Here is a 21758-nt window from a genome sequence, read left to right as displayed (position 1 = left end):
AATCTGCCACCTAAATACATGCAGTAGGAGAGTCTTACCCCAATCTTGGCACAGCTGAATCTCAAGGCACAAGATTGGAGAATGCTGCCCCCTAGAGCCAGGATTAAAGAATTCTTCACAGACAGCTGGCCATTCTTTCCTTTATTTTAGAACAAATATTTATTGAGTTCCTACCTAAGCCCCTGGCATTAGACTAGGAACTGGGAATACAGAAGTGATCAAGGCAGGCGATAAGACCACTAACCATGAGAATTTTCCATAGACTCAGGGATTTCTTGAAATGTTGGACCTGTGATGGCACAGTCCCAGACAAACCTAGAGGAGTTGGTCCCTAACAGATAAAGCCCCTGCCTTCATGGAGGTTTATATTCAATGGGATGGCAAGGATGAGGGTGAAAAGATTAAACAAATATATACGGCAATTTCACGTAGTGATAAGATGTCACTTATCACAAGGTGTAAGACAGAGTAGGGGGCTGTGCTGCTGCTGCTAAGCCGCTTCAGTAGTGTCCGACTCTGTGCGATCCCATAGATGGCAGCCCACCAGGCTCCCCCATCCCTGGGATTCTCCAGGCAAGAACACTGGAGTGGGTTGCCATTTCCTTCTCCAGTGCATGAAAGTGAAAAGTCAAAGTGAAGTCGCTCAGTCATGTCTGACTCTTCGCAACCCCATGGACTGCAGCCTACCAGGCTCCTCTGTCCATGGGATTTTCCAGGCAAGAGTACTGGAGTGGGTTGCCACTGCCTTTTCCGAGTAGGGGCTGTACTTTAGAGAATAAGGACAGGATTGCCTCTCTGATGAAGTAACATGTGACCTGAGGCTTGAATGATGAAGGATCAGTCTTATGAGCACTCAGAGAAGAGTTTTCCAGGACTTCCCTGGCAGTCCAGTAGTTAGGACTCCACATTATCATTGCTGGGGGCATGGGTTAGATCCCTGGTCAAGGACTAGGATCCCACATCCTGCTAGCTGGGCTTTCCTGGTGGCTTAGACGGTACAGAATCTGCCTGCAATGTAGGAGACCCAGGTTCAATCCCTGGGTCAGGAAGATCCCAGAAAAGGGAATGGCAACTCACCCCAGTACTCTTGCCTGGAGAATCCCATGGTGGAACCTGGCAGGCTATAATCCATAAGGTCACAAGAGTCAGACAAGGCATGGCCAAAAAAAAAGAGAGAGAGGAGAGCTTTCTAGACACAAAGTTACTAACACCCCAGAGCAGGCAGACCTTTGCACATTCAAGAAACAGAAAGAAGACCAGTGTACCTGAACTGAAATGGGCAGAGGTGAGACTGGTTGGAGTTGGCAAGGCTCTGATTTGCTTACCCGAATTGCTATGGAAAATATTGAGGGATTTAAGCAGGGGAGAGCTGTATTCTGGTTGTTATCTTTAAAAGACCATTCCAGTAAAATAAAGTAAAACTAAAAATTTTTTAAAAAATACTAAAAAAAAAAAAGACCATTCCAGCTGCTGGCTGCAGAGTGGACTGGAGGGGCAAGAAGGAGCAGAGGAAGACGGGTTAGGGAGCTGCTGCAGAAGGGCAGGTAGTGATGATTGGTGCTTGGACTAAGCATGGGGACAGAGAGAGGGCACAGAGGGCAGACCCAACTGTGCTTGCTAATGAATTGGACATAGGGGTGAAGCCATAGTGAATAAGGATATATCCCAAAGGACATCAGAGTTCCCTCCATGTGGGGATTAAGCAGCGAGGAGGAAGCCCTGACACATCCAATGAACTCAATCAACTGGCGTACAGCTCGGTAGCATTGTGCTGTTGTTGTTCAGTCATTCAGTCGTGTCCAACTCTTTGCCACTCCATAGACTGCAGCATGCCAGGCTCCCCTATGCTTTACTGTCTCTCGGAGTTTGCTCAAATTCAAGTCTATCAAGTCAGTGATGCCATCCAACCATCTCATCCTCTGTCACCCTCTTCTCTTCCTGCCCTCAATCTTTCCCAGCATCAGGGTCTTTTCCAATGAGTTGGCATTGTGGGAGGAGATCTATGTCTGGAATGTGCCTGCTTAGGAGGAGTGAGGAAGAAATGTCTTAGGAGACAAAATGCCCATGGGTGGGAGTTAGGAGTCTGTCTTAATATTGATGTGGTCCAATTTAAAAGTGGCATCAGAGGTTATGCATGTAAGAGATGTTTACATGACCTGAAATGGAATGAGGGATGGTAAATTAGGGTAATGAGGTTAATTGTAACAAGCCTGAAATCTCAGTGACTTAGTGCACACACACAAAAAGAGATTTTCATTCATATTACAATCCAGGGAGGGTCTGTGGAATGGAGTGGGTAGTTCTGTTCATTCATTCATTTAAGGGTCCCAGGCTCTTTCTATCATGTGGCACAGCTGTCTTCAACATGTGGCTTCTAAAATCATCACAGAATGGGAAGAGGGAATGCATGGTGCACAGGAGACTGTACAGGTCCAGCCTGGAAATGGGGCACTTTGCTTCTGCTTTGATTCCAATGCTCAGAACTTTCTCTGATAGCATCAACTTAACTGCAAGGAAGCTGGGACGTGTTCAAAGTTCCAATTCAGTAGGTCATGGGCCAGAAAAAGAGATGCTCATGGTGAGCACTGCTGGTCTCTGCTGCAGGCAGGGAGAGTGGCTGCCTCTCTTAGGGATGTTGGGTGAGGGGGGTGGTGTTTTCTTGAGTTAGGATTGCAATGAGAGCTCACTCTCTGAAAGCCCCTTGGAAAGGAAGCTGATGTGGGGAGAAGAGCATGTGTGATGCACACTTGTGTGCTTTGCAACTGCATAATCCTCCCATGTTTTCCCCTTCTCCTGGCCTTTCTCCAGGTAAGATCTTTTTTTTTTTGGCCGCTCCAGGTCTTAGTTGTGGTATATAGGATCTTCAATCTTTGTTGTGGTGTGCAGGATCTTTTAATTGTGGCATATAGGATCTAGTTCCCTGATCAGGGATCAAACCCAGGCCCCCTACATTGGGAGCTCAGAGTCTAAATGACCACCAGGAAAGTCCGCAGATAAGATCTTTATCCCACATCATATCATTAAAATAGCATTGTGAATGCTTTCCCCTCTACAATTTTCTTTTCCCATCAAATCTAACTTGATACTAAAGTCTAAATAATCTTTCCTAAGACATGGTTTTTGTTGTGCTATCCCTGTTCAGTAATAACAATAACAACAATTTCAAAAATGGCAATAATAACTTGTCAGATTACCGTGTTGAGTACTTTAACTTCGGCATCTCAGTATTTCTCAGTTGCTGTAACAAGGTGATTACACATCATTCATTCCCACCCTATAGATAGAGCAGCAGAGATTCTGAGAGGTTCCTGTACTGTCTAATGTGCTGTCTAATATGGCAGCCACTAGCCATGTGTAGCCACTAGCCACTAGGCACCCTTCATGGCAAATAGATGAAGAAAAAGTGGAAACAGTGGCAGATTTTATTTTTTGGGCTCCCAAATCACTTTGGATGGTAACTGCAGCCACGAAATTAAAAGACGCTCCTTGAAAGAAAAGCTGTGACAAACCTAGACAGTATATTAAACCTAGACAACATATTGGAGAAGGCAATGGCACCCCACTCCAGTACTCTTGCCTGGAGAATCCCATGGACAGAAGAGCCTCGTAGGCTGCAGTCTATGGGGTCACTATTAGTTGGACACGACTGAGCAACTTCACTTTCACTTTTCACTTTCATGCATTGGAGAAGGAAATGGCAACCCACTCCAGTGTTCTTGCCTGGAGAATCCCAGGGACGGGGGAGCCTGGTGGGCTGCCGTCTATGGGGTCTCACAGAGTCGGACACGACTGAAGAGACTTAGCAGCAACAGACAGCATATTAAAAAGCTGCATAATCAAAGCTGTGGTTTTTCCAGCAGTCATTGCAGATGTGAGAGTTGGACCATAAAGAAGACTGAGCACCAAAGAATTGATGCCTTTGAACTGTGGTGTTGGAGAAGACTTTTGGGAGTCCCTTGGACTGCAAGGAGACCAAACCAATCAATCCTAAAGGAAATCAAACCTAAATATTCATTGGAAGGACTGATGCTGAAGCTCCAATACTTTGGCCACCTGATGTGAAGAGCTGATTCATTGGAAAAGACCCTGATGCTGGGAAAGATTGAGGGCAGGAGGAGAAGGGGGTGACAGGGGTGGTGGTGAGATGGTTGGATGGCATCACTGACTTAAGGGACATGAGTTTGAGCAAACTCTAGGAGATAGTGAAGGACAGGGAAGCCTGGCACGCTACAACCCATGGGGTCACAAAGAGACACAACTGAGCAACTGAACAACAATAAGCCATGTGTAGCCATTTAGATTAAAATCAATTAAAAATTTAGTTCTTCAGTCATATGCAGTTCAGTTCAGTTCAGTCACTCAGTTGTGTCTGACTCTTTGTGACCCCATGAATTGCAGTAACACCAGGCCTCCTTGTCCATCACCAACTCCGGGAGTATACCCAAACTCATGTGCCTCGAGTTGGTGATGCCATCCAGCCATCTCATCCTCTGTCATTCCCTTCTCCTCCTGAACCCAATCCCTCCCAGCATCAGGGTCTTTTCCAATGAGTCAACTCTTCGCATGAGGTGGCCAAAGTATTGGGGTTTCAGCCTCAGCATCAGTCCTTCCAATGAACACCCAGGACTGGTCTCCTTTAGGAAGGACTGGTTGGATCTCCTTGCAGTCCAAGGGACTCTCAAGAGTCTTTTCCACTACCATAGTTCAAAAGTCATATTAGGTACATACCAAATTTATGTGGCCAGTAGCTACCAGTGTAGAGAGGGCAGATATAGAAAATTATTTTCCTCTGGGCAGAAAGTTCTCCTGAGTTAGGGGAAACCTACTTATGTGACATAGTAAGTGGTAACCGCATCTGAGCATGAAATTCTTCAACAGCTCCTTATTGCTTTCACAGTTAAGCCAAAGTTTCAGCCCGGTTTTAACCTTCTTGTGTTATATCCTGGGCCCAAGCTACTGTTACATAATGATCTCTTGTTATTTTCTTGCACAACCTCACTCTCCAGTGTAACGAGTTTGTTCACTCCTCTCCATTAGTCCTGACATGTGCATTCATAAATATTTTTGCTCTCCTCCTTTCTATCTGCCCAGCTAGTTAATTGCTACCTGACCTTACGGTTCAAATAGCATAAATATTTCTTGAATCAGTTCCCTCTTCCCCATTCTCGCTGACAGCCTGAACCACCTTTCATTCTCCCCTCACCATCTCTTGCCCTCACAGCCTTTCCGCCGCTACTAACCATACTCGCTGGCGTTTATGAAGCACCTACTGCATACTAGTTACTCTTCTAAGCACTGACTCGTCACAAAATACTTTGAAGCGAACAACACAGCTGCCTGCATTTTACAGACGGGACAACCAAAGCATAGGGAGACGAACGATTTGAATGGCCTCTCTGCTTTCTGCTCTTTTCAAAGGAAGTTCATCCTCACACTATTACCCTGGCCACATTTCTTAAACACAGAACTGTTACTTCCCTCCCCTGGCTCCACAGAGAGGGGGAAACCTTCTAAGAAGAGCAAGCAAGGCCATTTTCGTTCAGAATAATTCCAACCTCAAAACCCTTTACATCACCCACAGACCACAAACTACTTACAGGTTCCCAAACCTGCCACGTTATTTCTTCCTTCTGGGCTGTCCCCCAGGCTGCTCCCACCGCATGGAGTGCTACCCCGCAGGCCAGCTCTGACGTCATCCACGGCAGTGCACTCTGGACCACAGGGCCTGCTCCCTCCTTGGAACAGCCAGCAGTGACTCCCTCCATCAGCAGCTCCCAAAGGAGGGTTGGACACCGAGCTCACCAAATTGAAATCACTTCTCATTAAAAATATATACACTTCCAAGATTCAAACTTAATAAGGCAGGGGTGGATTCTGGGGTCTTTTTTTTTTTTAAAAAAAAAGAAGCTCCCCAGGCTATTCAGAAGTGAAGCAAATATTTCCTTTGTAGCTCAGAGGATAAGAATCTGCCTGTCAATGCAGGGGACTCAGGTTAGATCCCTGGTCTCAGGAAGACCGCACATGCCTTGGAGCAACTAAGCCCCGGCCACAACTGCTGAGCTGGCACGCTAGAGCCTTCTTCTCTTGTGCTCCACAGGAGAAGCCACCACAATGAGAAGCCCCTGCACCCCAAGGAAGAGTAGCCCCCACTTGCTGCAGCTAGAGAAAGCCTGTGAAAAAGCAATAAAGATCCAGTGCAGCCAAAAAAAAAAAAAAAAGTGAGGCAAATGTGGTTTACATCATTCACTTGGCAACTAATCATGTCCTGACTAGAGTTCTTGTATATGATCTCCTTTATTGTTATTTAATTCTTACCTTCATTCACTCACATTCATCCATTCAACAAATGTTTACCAAGGCGATTTGAAATGTCGGAAACTCTTTTATGTGTTGGTGTGAATGAAAGAGGCACAGATGCTGTTCATGGAGATGACATTCCAGAGAGATGTGATAGTTGAATAATGGGCCACCAAGATGTCAGTGTCCTGATCCCCAGAATTTGTGAATTTATTACTTCACATGCCAAAGGGATTTTGCTGGTGCGATTAAGTTAAGGATCTTAATGGGGAAATTACTTTGGACTATCCAGGCTTTTAATCACAAGGGTCCTTATAAGGGAAAAGAAGGAGGCAGCAGAGTTAGTGAGAGAAAAGAAGAGGTGAGGACAGAAGCAGAGGTCGAGGTGGTGTGACTGTTGGCTTTGAAGATGGAGTTGGCTTTGAAGACACTCAGGAATCAAGGGCTGTGGGCAGCTCTAGAAGCTGCAAAATGCAAGAAAACAGCTTTTCCCCCTCATGCCTCCGAAAGGAAGGCTGCCCTGCCCTCCCCTAGACTTTAGCCCTCTGAGTTCCATTTTTGGACACCTGACCTACGGAACTGTGAGATAATAAATGTGTGTTGTTTGAAGCCACTAGATCTGTGGTAATTTGCTACAGCAGGGAAAAGAAATAAATACAAGGTATATTGGATACTCACTTCTTGCCAGGATGCGATGAGCCTCCTCCACTATATTATAAATGTTTGAGGGCTCCGTGGGCTACATTCTGGTCTTCTCTGCGCGCCCCCAGCACGGCACTGGGCCCGCAACCGTAGCTCAGCATACATCTGCTACAGATTCCAGTCTCTTCTTGGGTTTGTCTGACTCTGATGGAAGTGGCGTTCGGGTGGATTTTGGGTGGGAGGGGTACGCTTGTGGAGATAAAAGAAAGGAGCTGTCCTTGACGGGAAGGAAGACCGGAAGGGTTCCGAGAGAAGCATCTGCTGAGACTGCTTAACGCCTGAGGAGGGAACCTGATGGATAGATAGGCGCGAAAGCAATCATATTCGCCGTGTAATTTCCTATATCTTAATTTTTTATAATTGATTTTTAACGAGAAATGTACATCTTACATTTTAAACGAGAACGTGATACATTTTAACGCAAACACCGCAGCTGGTTTGTAGAGCTGAGTGTTTCCGGGCCCCGCCAAGGCCTAAATATCCCGATACGGTAGCTCAGACGACGGGCCCCGGAACCTGCCCTTTTAGGCGGCATCCCCAAGAGATCCGGGCCGCAGACAGCAGGCAAGCCCAGGACGCGCTCGCCGCGGTGGTTCCGGGCGCGGGCGGCCTCCGGCCGCGGAGGGCGCTGTGCCGGCGGCGCAGGGGGCGGGCCGGGGGCGGAGCGCGGGCGGCCGGCGGCTCCGGCTCGGCTCCCGGCTCCCCGCTCCGGCTCCGGGCCTTGCACCTGTGACCAGCGGCCGCGCTCGCCCTCCGCGCCCGGCGCCCGCAGCCCGCAGCCCCATGGCCCCGTCCCGCCTGCAGCTCGGCCTTCGCGCCGCCTACTCGGGTCTCAGCTCCGTGGCCGGCTTCTCCATCTTCCTCGTCTGGACGGTGGTCTACAGACAGCCGGGCACCGCGGCCATGGGGGGGCTCGCAGGTACCCCGGGGCGCGCGGGGGGCGCTGGGGTCCGGCTCCCGCGGCTCGGGCGCCCGGCTGCGGGGAGGCGCCGGCGGCTGCTCCGGGAAGCTCCTCCCGGGCGGCGCTTCCCCGGGGAGTGGGTGGCGTGTTTACTCAAGACTGGCCGTGGGCAGAGCAGGCCCCGCGTGGGCCAGGGCTTCTGCGCATCCCTAGGGGGCCTCGGGGACCCAATGCCCGCCCAAAGCCCGGGGCCCCGATGTCCCGCCTCTGCCGTTTTCACCAGCCCCGCAGCCCCCAGGTTAGCCCGTCAGCTCTCCACCCTGTGCCTCGGTGACAGCGCCCCTGTGCGCCCGCTGCCCTCGCCACCTCCTATGGGCGGCCAGGTGTGAAGACACCCAAACACACAGGCACTTGTTCTGGGGGATCCGCGCCCCTTCCCTGGAGGCTGGGTGAGCGCGGAGAGGGAGTCAGTGGAAAGGAGGGCTGGGTTCCTCGAGGAAGCCCGGCTGCCTCCTTCCAGGGTGGAGCCCAGCCCCGGCAGAGTCCTCGGCGGGGACTCAGGACTGCACTAGGGGTCTGAGGGAAACTGACGTTTTCTTTCCACCACGTCGGTCTCTCTGTGCCACCCTTCTGCTGTGGCTCCTGGGCCAAGGTCCGTTAAACGCCGCCAGCCTCTCTTTCTGTGCCCCCAGTAGGGCAGAGGAGGCTAGCACTGGTGTTGAGAACGTCAGCGCGCTGGTGGAGGCCCCGTGCTTACCAACGCTCTGTGCTCGCTCTGCCTCTTTGGGCATGTTCTTAACCTGTCTATGTTGTAGAGGTGGTGAGAAGAAGAAACACATTTTTTCTACTTGCTCACCTTTTTTCTTTTCTTTTTTTTTTTTTTAGCGCTTTCTATATGTCGGGCACCCTGTTAAGCAAACTGCTTCCGTCATCTCATTTAATCCTTAATTAGTTAGGCATTATTCCTGTGTCCATTTTACAGGTCAGGCTTAAACTGAGGCTTAGTGTAAATAGATAGCTTACCCAGGGTTACACAGCTCCATGAAATAATATGTGTGGGAAAGCACTCTGGGAAAAAAGTACATGTGAGGATAATGCTTCTACATTAGGATGATCTTATTGGTAACTAAACTCTGCCAAAAGAGCCCTAATGGACTAACTAAAAATAACTAGATTTGCTCATTGCCCTGAAGCTTACTGACTACTGTCTGGATAGAGGAGGAACGGAGGTGTGGTTTCTGCCTTGTAAGAGAGGCACAGGTTACCGCAGCCTAAGCAATGCCAAGCCGAGCACTGGGGGTCTCCAAGGAAGGGTGAGTGGGTGCCCTGCTGGGCTGCTCCTCATGCCTGCCTGGATTCCCCACCTGTGGGTTCCTGTCCTCCTGGGGGCCAGCCTGCCCACCTCTGCTCAGGTATCTAAGGACCCCTGGCCCCTTTCCGCTCTGCACCCCGCTCTCCCCTGCCTGCCGTGTTCCTCCTGGTTCTCTTGTCCTTGCAGAGTATTCCCATTTCCCTCGACCCTGCTGCTCTCCCCTCTGGATGGCGGGGTGACTCCTCAGGCGAGGCCCAGGGGTTGCCCTGATGAGACCTGACAGGAGGGGGCTGCTTGGGGGTGAGGAGGAAGGGCCACCCCTGGAATCCGAGCTGGGTGTGTGGAGTCTGACCTGATGGAGTGAGCCCCACCGAGCCGTGTGACCGCAGCACACCGATGCCTCCTGGGCTCAGTTTCCTCTTCTGTTAGGAATGGGAGGAGATGCTGCCGACAGGCGTGCTGTGTGAGGCCCCCATTCAGGTCTAGAATGTAACAGCTGTCTGTACTCTCCCTGAATCACCCATCTTGCAGCTTCCTGTTGGGTGGCAGCCCTGGGGAGTCCCAGGGTTTCCCTCTGACCCAGTCCTGACTTCTATCCCTCCCTGAAGACCTCCCTTAGCCTCCGAGACAGGCCAGCTATGGAGCTCCTGCGGGGAGAGGTGTGAGGGCAGCGACAGCTGGGGCAGGATCCTGGCACCTCCCTGACAGCCATGGCAGAACCCAAGATGCCCAGTGACGGTGGTAGTGGCTGCCGTGGTTGTGGCCCTCGTGGTAGCAGCGTGGCAGGTGGGGGGGGAGGGGCAGTGAGGGCCACATGCCCGCTCCATGTGAATGGGTGCTGAGAGTGTTGCAGCCAGTCAGCCTCTTCCTCTTTTGGGGGTGAATCATCAGCAGATTTGTGCGTACCCCACTTCTGACTCGGCATTTTCAGAAACTGCCGAGTCACCAGAGGGCAGCCCCAGCGTGCTCCTTCCCCTGTGTGCCAGGTGGGGCTGCTGGGGGGTGCTGGTTTCCTGGAGCCCCTGGGAAAATGTGCCTGGGTGGAGACCCACTCTCTCCGATCCTGGTGGTTGTCTGGGAAGAAGTGGCTTGGAGGAGAAGCTGGAGAAATGGTTTTGCTTGGGAACCCTTGGGAAGAAGGCTGACTCTAGGTCTAGTAGACCGAAACAGAGAGTAAGATTGGAAAGCTTGGCTGGGTGTCTAGCGGGCTCTGGGCTCTTCCCGTGAGCTGTGAGTGAGAGAAGCAGGGGTGGGGGAGGGGTGGGGGAACAGGTGGGCCCCAGCTTCAGTGGCTCACTCGTCTGCGTTTCCCTGTGGGCCCCCCCGGGCTCCTCCTGGCTCCTCACCTGTAACCCAGCTGCTGGGGGCTCTCTCGCTGACCAGCTGTGTGCCTTTAATGCCCCGAGCCAAGCGGGGCCCTACTCCTCGAGGCAGGTGGGCTGGAGCAAGGAGTGAGGTCCGGCGTGGACACGCAGCTGGGTGGGCCTGGGAAACTATCCGCTCTGCCCTGAGTCATGCAGACCAGGCTTCCTGCAGTCAGCGTCCCAGGGAAGGGAGCAGGGCTGAGGCGAGGGAGGGACCCCGGGGGCTCTTGCTGCCTCCCTGACCACCTGGGTGGAGTTAGGGCTGGTCCCTCTTCTATGGGCAGAGGCAGGAACCAGGGTGAATGGGGATGGGCCTGCTTCCAGATGTGGCTGGTGTTTATCTGGAGGCCAGGCCTGTGAGCAGGGGAAGTGAGAGGTGGGGGCAGGTTGTGCCTGCTTATTAACGGAGAGCTGGGATCTGGAACACCCCAAATGGTCGTCTTCCTTTTCCTCCTGCTCAGCCCTTTTTGCTACATGGGTGGATGTGGGGGTGGGTACATGGGTGTTTGGGAGGCACCGCTGGAGCACAGCTAGTGGGCTAAGAGAGGGCATCTCACAGGCCCTTATTTCAGCATTTCCTAACCCAGAAATTGCTGAGTCACAGGGGAATTGCTCTGACCTCCTTATTTTTCCCCTAAGCTGGCTTCCAGAATCTTTAAGTGTAAAACATCAGAGAGCCGTCTATTTCAGCCCCTCCATGGCACAGTGAGGTGACAGAGGGCAAGTGGAGCTGTCACAGAGGTGCCCATCTGATGGCTCCTTGGATGTGCATGGTGACAATATCCTTCCTTCCTAGGGCCCTTTAAGAAATCAAACAGCTCCCCCAGTGAACACTTAGGATGCACGTGAGATGATTGGGAAAGACTTCTGGGAAGGGTGACTAGCACAGCATCCATTCAGATCATGGAAGATGTATGCAGAAGCCGGGGGGTTGGTATTCTGTCCTTCTCTGGCCTGGACCCGCTTCCTGCCTAGGCAGGGATGAGGACATGCTTGTCCTGGCTCGACCTGACTCTAGGGCCACATTCCAGGCCCCTAACCCCTGAGGGAGGTGGGGGTTGAGCAGGGGCCGAGCTGGGAGAGCGTGGGTCAAACATCGTGGGAGAGGAAGCCTCAGGTGTCGGCGGAGGTGAGTCCTCATTAGCGGGGAGCCTTGTGTCACCCAGTTTCCAGGTTGGTGGGACCTTCGGGCGTCCCTTCTTTCAGATGTGGGGGCTCTGAGAGTCACGAGCAGCCCCGCAGTGCCAAGCCCAGGCTTCCTGGCTGGCAGTCTCGTGGTTCTCTGTCCCTTGCCAGGCTGCCTAAATTGTGACAGCTTCTGAGGTGGTTCCCAGAGTAGAGATCTGTGATAACTCCCCCTCCACCTTCTTATTTTCCCCCAACTTAAAAAAATATTATGAAATATTTCAGGCACATAAAAAGGGATAGACAATTTAGTGAACTCCCTTAAATATCGTAGATTCAGTCAAAGCACTCTCCCCCACCCAGATCTCCCTATCTGCGTCCCCTCCCTCTTTCCCCTGCCAGAGCTGACCACCGCTTTCCCCAGCCTTCCAGTGCCCCTCTGCATGCAGTGTGTGCGGCTCACTTTCTGAAAAGCCTCCTGACTCTCAGGATACAGCAACCTCCACACAGCTGACTCTGCCTCATTCCTCATTCCTCCCTTGTCGGGACCCTGCAGCTCTGCCCCAGACCTTTGCCAATGGAATTAATATTTGCTTCTCTCTTTGGGCTGCAGTGGCAGGCAGCGCCTGGCACAGAGGGCACTCATTGTATTGGCTGACTGGCAGCTGGCATTGGAGGGGAAGAGCCCAGCCAGGCCCAGAGGGCAAACCTAGGACTGGCTGGGGGCAACTAGGCTGCAGTTTCAGCAAACAACTTGGGAAATGGAGGCCTCAGGGGATTTCCCCGGCAGTCCAGTGATGAAGACACCGCGCTTCCACTGCCGGGGTCTGATCCCTGGTCAGGGAACTACAGGCCTGAATGCCACATGGCACAGCCAAATAAGTAAATAAAATGGAGTCTGGCCAAGAGCAAGAAGGTGGCCACTTGGGGCACTGGGTGGTCCTGGGGGTTTTACCACTAGGCCTCCCCAACCCATAAAACCAATACATGGAGTTTGGGAAGGGCCCCACTGCCCACGCCATTAGCCTTTCAATGTGGTGGTGGTGGTGGCCTCTGAAGGTGGGGAAAGAGGAGCATCAGAAGTGCTAGCCACTCAGTCATGTCTCACTCTTTGTGACCCTATGGACTTTGGCCCATCAAGCTCCTCTGTCCATGGGATTCTCCAGGCAAGGATACTGAAGTAGGTTGCCATTCCCTTTTCCAGGGGATCTTCTCGACCCAGGGATCAAACCTGGTCTCCTACCTCGCAGGCAGATTCTTTGCCGCTGAGCCACCTGGGAAGCCCAGGAGGGGCACCAGGGTGGGAGCAATGCCCCCACATCTGTGGCCCCCAGGTTGGGTAGTAGGGAGTCCTTGGAAAGCAGGTTGGACTGCAGCGGTCCTCAAACTTTCTGACTTCAGGACCCCTTTATGCTCTTAAAATATGGGGAAATCCCAAGGAAATTGTGTTGATGTGGGTTATATCTATCAATAATACTGTATTAGAAATTAATACTGAGGAATTAAAATTTTTTAACCATTTTAAACTATAATACTAAAAATAACATTGTGATAAGTAACATTTTTTTGGTAAGAAATATTCAGGTTTTCCAAAACAAAAAACTAAGGAGAAGAATGACATGGTTTCACATTTTTGCAAATCTCTTTAATGTCTGGCTTACTGGAAGGCAGCCAGACTCAGCTGCTTTTGCATCCGTGTCCTCTTTACATCACAGGCTGCTGTGGACTCCAGCAAACTCCGCTCCACAGGGACAGAGAAAAGGCCCCTCCTGCCTCACTGCCTTTTTGTGAGAACAGTCTGGTCTGGGGGGACCCGCAGGCCCTGGGGGTCGGCATGTGGGGACGAAAGGGCCCTGCGTGAGCCTCCTTCGGTCTCTCCCCGGCAGGTGTGCTGGCGCTGTGGGTGCTGGTGACACACGTGATGTACATGCAGGATTACTGGAGGACGTGGCTCAAGGGGCTGCGCGGCTTCTTCTTCGTGGGCGTGCTCTTCTCGGCCGTCTCCGTCGCCACGTTCTGCACCTTCCTGGTGCTGGCCATCACTGGACACCAGAGTAAGGGCTTCCACCGGGGCAGAGAGTATGGGTTGGGCCGCTGGGTGGGGCGCTCAGGCAGACCCCAGATTACCTTGCTACGTACAAGGTTTATGCCCACAGGACTGGGCAGATCTCTTAACTTCCCCGTACCGAGGTTTTCTCATTGTTAAAGTGCGGATAATGGACTCCCCCCCACCCACCCCCACCTCCCCGCCAAACATCTGGGTTAGAAGGGGGAAGTGTGAGCTGCAGTCAGCACCCAGGAGTGTGCGGTTAGCAGCACCTTTAAGTCTCCTGCCCAGCTCCGGGATGGGAGCGCCCCCTGGCGGCTGCAGTAAGCAAGTAGCCAAAGGCCCTTCCTGCCCGCTCCGATGCTGCAGCAGATTGGAAGGTAGAGGTCTAAGGTCAGTGTCACAATAGCAGGGTGGATGATGATACAGACCTGTGATTAGCCAGCCCTGACCTAACTGCATCCCCACTGCTTCCTGCTAGCAAACCCTGAACGCTCCGGAACCTCTATTACACCTAATCTCTCCACTGGATCGGTTTAGCCTCTGTTGGAGACTGGGGAAGAATGGCCCGGGGCTTGTGGCATGGTGGCTAGGGGTCAAGGGCAAGGTCCTTTGGAGTCACAGTTGGATTCTTCTGCCCTGCAGGCCTCACAGACCCCAACAGCTACTACCTCTCTTGTGTCTGGAGCTTCATTTCCTTCAAGTGGGCCTTCCTGCTTAGCCTCTACGCCCACCGCTACCGGGCTGACTTTGCTGACATTAGCATCCTCAGCGATTTCTGACCCCACGGGATGAGGGCTCTGCACCCTGACGGTCCTCAGGACCTGGACTCAGCCTCTGAGACATCAGGCGGACTTGTACACCCCCTGGGAACCCTGGAACTGAGGCGGAAAATCTACAGCAGGACGGATGGTGTTTGTGAAGCTGTCCTGTCCCCTTTGGGGGAGCCCTGGGTGCTGTGGGGAGGGGCCCCGCCATGTTGCTCATCAGCCTGGCTGGAGGGCAGCTTTAGACCTTTAAAATGTGGATCTATTTTCTTAGCACTCAGTGGGCAGTCTTTGTAAGCAGGCCAGGGCAACAGTGGAGGCAGTGGGGGCCGTGCCTGGGGCCCAGGGGCAGGCAGTATGGTCTCTGCTGCCCTGGGCCCTCTCCCTCAGGCAGGGTGGGACCCTGGGGAGGTCAGGTCAAATAAGGGATCTCTAGTAAAGGCTTCTCAACCCCCTACCCCAGCACCCCCATCCTTGTGTCCCCCAAGTGTCAGGTAGTTGAACTCATTGGTCCCAGGGGTGGGTGACATTGGCTCTTTTCCCAAGGCCTGGGGACCTGCGGGGAGTTCAGCGTCCCTCTCCTCACCCTGTTCCCACAGCGCTGGCTCCAAGATTGTGCTAGAGCCGTTGCCCTTTCACAACGCACATCAGAGCAGGAAGCCCCAAATGAGGCCAGACTCACGGTCTTGGGGGAGGTGCTCCTGCCCCACAAAGGGCTTTGGGGAAGGGGGCAGCACAGATTGGGCTAGAAGCAACTCTCAAATGAGGCTTCTATAGCCCAACATTTCCAGTCTTCTCACACCTGCTCCTCCTGGCACCCAAGTCACCGCAGCCCCCAGACATGCCCTCGTACCGTCCCTGCCAGCTGCCCTTCATGAGAGCTTTTTATCTTTCAAAATCTCCCCTCCGAAGGACAAAATCTGTCCTTTACTACCTGTACACTGGCCCAAGGGCTCACCGCACCCGGGGGGAAGGGGCTACATCAGTCTTTTCTTCGGCTGCCATTTTGCACGGTCCACCCTTTTCCCACCCGACGTGTCCTGCCCCTCGGCTCTCTGCCTTATCTGTGTCACTGTCACTTGAGCAGAAGCACAGCAGTCATTCATATCAGCCAGCCTCCAGTGCTTTCTTGCAGGGTGGACTGTGGGAGCAGTGGGTGGGAAGGGTGGGGATGGGAGGGCTCTCCAGTTGTCTCATTAAGCCATTTCCGTAACAGAGGAAGTTCTCTCCCTCTGGTCCCACTTGAAGGACTCCCCATGGGGGAACCCCAAGGCCAGCACTCCTCCTCCAGCCCCCTCAGCATACCCCCAGCCAGGGTGAGAATGCCCCCGGGCACAGCTTCAGCAATGCCTATGGGACTGAGTGCCTGTCGCCCAAGAGGCCAGGACAGAAGGATGGACATGCTTTCCTTGTGTTCTCCAGGCTCTGAAGACTTGGGGCCAGATCCTAGCTAATGAGGCTGCTGCTTCTGCTGCCTGAAGCCTGGCCATCTCAGAACTATAAAGACAGGCGCCGGCAGCCCCAGCACCTCACAGTGGGTGAGCGTGCCCAGTCCTGTCGTCTCACCGTTCTCTCTCCTAGGCTCAGTAGATGCTTAAGGAGTCAAGGTACATCAGAGCAGGCCGGAACCCAACAGTGTCTATTTCAGGAGACTTCAGCTGATAAACAGAGGCCCCAGGAGGTGATGTGACTTACCTGACATGACTTACCAGTCCCAGTTGGGACTGAGACTCTTTAGGGAAGCCCGAGTGAGTGGGTCTGCAGGCCTCCATGTCCCCCACCCCTTAACCGGTCCTCTGTCTGTGGACCCAGAGCTGCCGCCTCACTGTTACCCAGAGGTGGGGCAGGCGGGGACAGCCAGGGTGGGTTCAGGATAGATTCTTCCTGCAAGGCAGCTGCCACAGATCAAGGAGCTGGAGGGAGCTGCCTCCCAGCCCAACCCATCCCTTCTCTTCCACATCAAATCAGGTATAAACTGTTGTATAGCTGTAGGCCCACTGCCCACCCCTCATCCCCCGGAGGCCCTTTCACATGCACCTTTAAAGCAAATAAAACATTTATTGTTCAGATTTTTTTCCATTTTTTTCTTTTTTACAAAAACATGCATACATACACAGGGTATAGTGGTCCTGGGGAAGACACGCGCGCTTGCACACACACACACTCCCTCTTACTCTTTCACTCGTACATGCGTGCATGCACGCGTGCATGCACGCACGCGCACACACACACACACACACACACACACACACATACACACAAATACTTTCCTTCCTGGCCCCAGGCCTCAACCCCAGAAGCCTCGAAGACTGTGCCAGGGTAGCCTCCCCCTCCCCCATGTCTTCCATCCACTCTCCCACCCACTCTCCCCTCAGCCAAGCTAGTCCTATGTAGGGCAAAAGTCAGCTGGGGTCTAGGAGACCCCAGAAAGAGAGAAGGCTCACAGAGGGGCATGGTGACTGAGGGAGCCCTGGGGGGGTCATGCTGTGCTTCTGAGGAGAGATGAGGGTTTGGCACCATTGGATCAGGAAGCACGAACTCCAAGAGCACCTGTCTGCTCCATCAGGGCACTGAGATGGTCGACGCAGGGAGTCCTCTGACAGGCAGGGGCCAGATGGGAGGCCTGCCGTGCCTGCTCTCAGAGGGGGTTTTGCCTCACTGCCCCGTGATGGGGAGGAAGCTTCCAGAGTCATCCGAGGGAGCAGGAGAGGAGGAGCTCCCCTGCACCCAGGGACACGGGACCCCTCGGTTCCTCCTAACCATCCTCCCCCGACTCCAGCCCCCAGAGCCTAGGAAGGGCCTCTCCAGCAGAGGCCACGTTCACATTTCTGTGTGAAGCCTGGGGCTGTGTGCAAAGTCCGGGGTCTACAGAGCCTAGAATAGTGGTTACGGGCTGGGCCCAGCTGAGCCAGTCCTCCTCTGTGCAGTCCTGAGGAGCCGGGCCCAGCTAGGGGCCGGGACCCAGAGGGGTAGACTGCTTTGGGGAGAGGCCTACCAGGGCCCGGCTGGCTGCGCAGCCTGCCTCCTCCAAGGTCCTCTGGTCCCTGTCCTAGACCCCGGGCCTTCTCGGGGTCCTTGGGGTGACTGTCAAGGCTGTTCTCTGGCCCCGACTACCTGCCCGAAGGATCTCTGAAGACCCCGGGAACCGGTACTGCTGCCAGAAGTTGGAGGAGAACCAGGTCCACGGGGTGGGGTGGGGCGGGGCGCAGCGGGTGGCAGATCCGTTCTGGAGCCTCAGAGATTCATGGGTTCCTCCTCCTCCACCAGCTGCCCTGAGGTCCTGGGAGAGGGACAAGGCTGGTGCTGCCAGAGGGCCTGGGGCTGCAGGAAGCACTGGGGCCCAGCTTCCTGAGAAGCCTGGAGTGGCTATGCTGGGACCTGGGGGGATCCCTGCAGGGGAGGGGCCGTCAGCCCAGGCTCTTACCGCTCTTCAGCCAGGATGCCCACAGAGAGGGATGCCAGCGCCGTCACTGCCTCCACTTCTTCTGCATCGGCCCCTGGCACCCTGTGCACCCAGGAGTCTGGACGGGAGGCCAGGCGCTGCATGCAGCCCCAGTATTCACCTGGGCAAGAAGCTGATTCAGAAGCGTCAGGGATACGAGGCCCCCCACCTGCCAGCCACGTTTCCTAGACTGGCACTGAGGCTGCACATCTCAGGCCAAGGGCCCCAGAGTAGCAGGCATGTCTGCAGCATGGGGTCAGTTCTCAGCTGCCTCCACCTCCACACAACATCCTTCCCAACTTGATTCCTACAACCCTGAGAAAGTGAGGGTTCAATGTGCTGTGAGGAGCCCTCACAAAGCACAGGCCACTCCCCCACCCCTATGGCTGACCCTTCCCCATGGGTATAGGGTTCCCGTGAGCACCATCTGGGCCTCTTTCCCCTGGATGGGGTCTGCGTCACAGTGACCTCATAGAGCCCCGAGTCCCAGCCTCCTGGAGCGCAGGGTCCCCCTCAATGCTCAGCCAAGCACAGGACAGGGGAGGTGGGAAGGACACAGGAGGGAGAGCTGAGCCAATACTGCAGCCGCTCTGTGTGGCCGTCGGAAGTCACTTATCTGCCCAGGGCTCCCACTGCCCTATCTAGGCCATGGACATGACCATCTTGCCTACTGTTGTGAGAAAGAATGTCCACGGAACATGCCCAGCACAGAGCCTGGCCAGCTCTGTGGGGCTCCATGCCAAGCACAACAGCGCCTTCAGTGTCAATGCATGGCCCCGTGCTGAGCCCAGATGTGGGAAATCTGCTTTATTCATTTTTGTATCCCTAGCATAGGTCATGGGGCTTCCCTAGTGGCTCAGACGGTAAAGAATATTCCTGCAATGCAGAAGGCCCAGGTTTGATCCCTAGGTCAGGAAGATCCCTTGGAGGAGGAAATGGCAACCCATTTCAGTATTCTTGCCTGGAGAATTCCATGGGCAGAGGAGCCTGGAGGGCTACAGTCCATGGAGTCTCAAACAAGTGGACACGACTGAACAACTAACACACACACACACACACACACACACACACACACTCATTCACTCACTCACTCACTCTACACAGATCATGGGTAGCATATAAAGTGCTCCACAGATGCTGAGCTGAAGTTGAAAATTTAAAGTGCTTTCCAAATGTGGGGTTAACCTAGGACACAGCTCCCAAAGCAGGTAGAGTTCCTAAGACGCTGTGGCCAGAACTGAGGGTCAGGGTGGGAACCAGCACTTCCACCAACGAGGCCTGAGTGCTGCTGGGGGCAGGGCCCTGGCCTAGGGCAGCAGCTGGGGAAGGGAAGCCAGTCCTGCCTGGTCCCCACTGTCTGCCGGTCCCTGCTGGGTCCATCTGGAAGCCTCTGAGGGTATTCACCTGTGGGGGCACCTGCCCCCCATTACTATGGGGTACTTTACAGAATGCCTACTCCGAAGCAGCAGCAGCTCCCCTGGGCTGGCTGGGGTTGGAAGACCTGGGGCTCTGGTCCCTGGGGGCAACAGACCCCCGAGTTTTCCCCAAGTCTGGGGTCAGCAGTGTCCTCTCTCCACACTCACTGTGCACTCGGATCACAGCTTCCAGGGAGCGGATGGCATTGAGGTTGGGTTTCTGCTTCCAGCCTTCTTCTGAGAGGGGATCCACCTACAGAAGAAAGCATGCATCAGTTGCCTGCCTCGCAGGGACCAACAGGCCCAGCTCTCCCCCACCCCGGGGCCCTCGCTTTCCAGCCTCAGATAGGAATGTGCTCCTGGCTCTGCCTGGGGCAGGGGACACTGACCTGAGGTCTGACCCAGAGAAGAGGCATCCACTCTGTTCCCCTCAGTCCAGGCCTGGCCACCCCCACCCTGCCCATCTGCAAGCCCCCAGGGAGGTGCCCCAACTGCCTGCTCCTTGGGATGCTCCTGGGAAAACTGGACTGCCTGCCCCACAGCTGCATGGATCGAGGGTGGGCACCTCACCTTGTTGCCCAGAAGAGCAGCCACGCAGGCCTCGGAGGCATCACAGATGGCTGTGAGGTCATGGCCCCCCTCCAGGGCCAGCACCACCGCACCTCCAGCCAAGCTCATGAGCTGCTGTGTCATGTACCCAAAGCCTGCATGGTGGGTGAGAGGGTTAGGAGGGGCCGGGGCAGCGGGGGGAAGCCCTCTCTACCTCTGTTATTTCCCTGCGCGGCTCCTCCCTGAGAAAGAGTGACTCGGGGGACAAATCTCTACTTTACCAATGGCTTTCACATGGAACCCCCTGTAAATCTTATTAGTGCGCCTCACTGAATGCTCAGTGAGGTTAAGCGTGGCTAGTAAGTGACAGGGCGAGGACTCGAACCCGGGGTAGGGACTCCAGCCCGTGTCTTTTCCGCTGAGACACACCATATTCCTCCCTGTCCTCCAGGCTCAGCACTGCTGAGTGGGCTCCCTCTGTTCTGAGAACTCTGCTCCTCCCCATCCACCCCCGCCCAGCCTGGGAAGGACACAGTCAGGGTGGGAGAAGTCCTGTGACCGAGCCTCCAGTCTGCAGGACTTGAGTCCCCAGGTGTGACTTAGGCCTTGCTCAATGAACTGACCTGGCCTGTGCATGATCCTCGTCTCATGCTCATGGCCCTGGGCCAGCCACTGTCACCTCCCTGTTGACTTGGGCAGCGCTGCCCACCCCCCCGGCCCAGCCTTCATGCCCTTGCCGCCCCCCTAGCTGGGGCCCTCCTTACACTTGGCAGAAACATGGTAGCCACCCAGTGGGGGCGGGTGACCCTCGGCAGCATCAAACCCAGCCGACACCAGGACCAGGTCCGGAGAGAACTCCCGGGCGATGGGCATCACAACTATCCTGTGTGTGGGGAAGGGGGACTCACAGGCTGTGCAGGGCCGCCCGGCAGCAGAGGCGGAGGGCCCTGCCTGGGGCCAGTCCTCTCCCACTAACTCTACAGGGGGAGCACCCTACTTTCAGGACTCCCAGCAGGATGAGCGGATGCCTCTGGCTTCTCGACCTTGGCCCACCATCCATGTCCCTGGTACAGCCTAAGGACTCAGCCACCCAGGGCTCTTAACTGGCAAGAGGCAGGAAGGAGCCAAGGATGAGGGGATGAAAGAGGAGCCGGTGCACTGTGTTTGGTGGGGAGTGGTGGGCAGGGCCACAGGGAAGGGGCAGGTTACTAAAGCCCCAGGGCAACACCGGAAATACTCGGCGCTCAGCTGCCACCTGCCTAGGACTGTGTCGGCCACACTTCACCACTCACCACCTAAGAGCTGACCAGGGCAACAGATCCTGTGAGGTCCTGGGCCACCAGATCCATGCTCATCCTTTGCGCCTGCCGGCTCCTCACAGCTACCTCCCTCCACCGCTCATCCCTCACCCAACCCTAGGTCCACTTTGCTGTCCTTCAAGACCCTGGATGCACAGATGCCAGGAACCCCAGCCCAGGGCTCCTACAAAATTAACTCTCATTAAGAATACTCCAGAAAAGTATACAGAGACCTATTTCCAGGCTTCCCTTTCTCCAAATGGAGTCTAGGAACCCCCAGAGAGAAATACACAACAGCTCCTGAGCCAAGTCCCCCTTACAGAATGGCTTTGCTTAAGCAACGACCCCAATATGGATATCACCTGCTTGTTTTCCCTCCTCCTCCACAGTTTAGGCTTCTCAGCTCCTATGCAAAGTCCATCTCCTCCAGGCAGCTTTCTTCGCCTTAACATAGCTCTGCTGCTCACTCCCCCCGCCTGTCTCCCTGCACTCAGCTCAACACTGGCTCTTGGTAGCGTGTGACATTATAAAGTACGCCT

The 21758-nt window shown here is 54.3% G+C and overlaps 2 protein-coding genes across 4 annotated transcripts in view; one reads left to right on the top strand and one right to left on the bottom strand.

The window, feature by feature from the left end:
• The first annotated feature begins 7782 nt into the window (after nucleotides 1–7782).
• SLC48A1 (solute carrier family 48 member 1) lies at nucleotides 7783–15687 on the top strand. Its single transcript, XM_068970958.1, has 3 exons — nucleotides 7783–7918; nucleotides 13588–13755; nucleotides 14394–15687. The coding sequence occupies exons 1-3, from the start codon at nucleotides 7783–7785 to the stop codon at nucleotides 14528–14530; spliced, it is 441 nt and encodes a 146-aa protein (XP_068827059.1). The 3' UTR covers nucleotides 14531–15687.
• A 972-nt stretch (nucleotides 15688–16659) lies between these two features.
• Nucleotides 16660–21758, bottom strand: part of HDAC7 (histone deacetylase 7) — a 36857-nt gene continuing 31758 nt past the window's right edge. For 2 of the 3 annotated variants that reach the window (XM_068972042.1, XM_068972043.1), the window contains 5 exons: nucleotides 20686–20804; nucleotides 19943–20076; nucleotides 19541–19625; nucleotides 17940–18078; nucleotides 16660–17795 (listed from right to left, as the gene is read on the bottom strand). In XM_068972042.1, the coding sequence (XP_068828143.1) occupies nucleotides 17750–17795; nucleotides 17940–18078; nucleotides 19541–19625; nucleotides 19943–20076; nucleotides 20686–20804 (523 nt within the window). In that variant the 3' untranslated portion in view covers nucleotides 16660–17749. Of the gene's footprint in view, nucleotides 17796–17939; nucleotides 18079–19540; nucleotides 19626–19942; nucleotides 20077–20685; nucleotides 20805–21758 lie in introns of those variants that run through there. The other variant, XR_011144833.1, reaches the window with a different exon arrangement.

The sequence above is a fragment of the Capricornis sumatraensis genome, chromosome 4, assembly GCF_032405125.1.
Source record: "Capricornis sumatraensis isolate serow.1 chromosome 4, serow.2, whole genome shotgun sequence".
Classification (NCBI taxonomy): Eukaryota; Metazoa; Chordata; class Mammalia; order Artiodactyla; family Bovidae; genus Capricornis; species Capricornis sumatraensis.
This window is presented reverse-complemented; position numbering and strand designations above follow the sequence as displayed.

Excerpts from the sequence above, each read along its gene's own strand:
- SLC48A1 (XM_068970958.1), top strand. The coding sequence starts at position 7,783 with ATGGCCCCGTCCCGCCTGCAGCTCGGCCTTCGCGCCGCCTACTCGGGT. Across the intron at positions 7,919-13,587 it reads GGCCATGGGGGGGCTCGCAG|GTGTGCTGGCGCTGTGGGTG; the intron begins GTACCCCGGGGC and ends TCTCCCCGGCAG. Across the intron at positions 13,756-14,393 it reads GGCCATCACTGGACACCAGA|GCCTCACAGACCCCAACAGC; the intron begins GTAAGGGCTTCC and ends TCTGCCCTGCAG.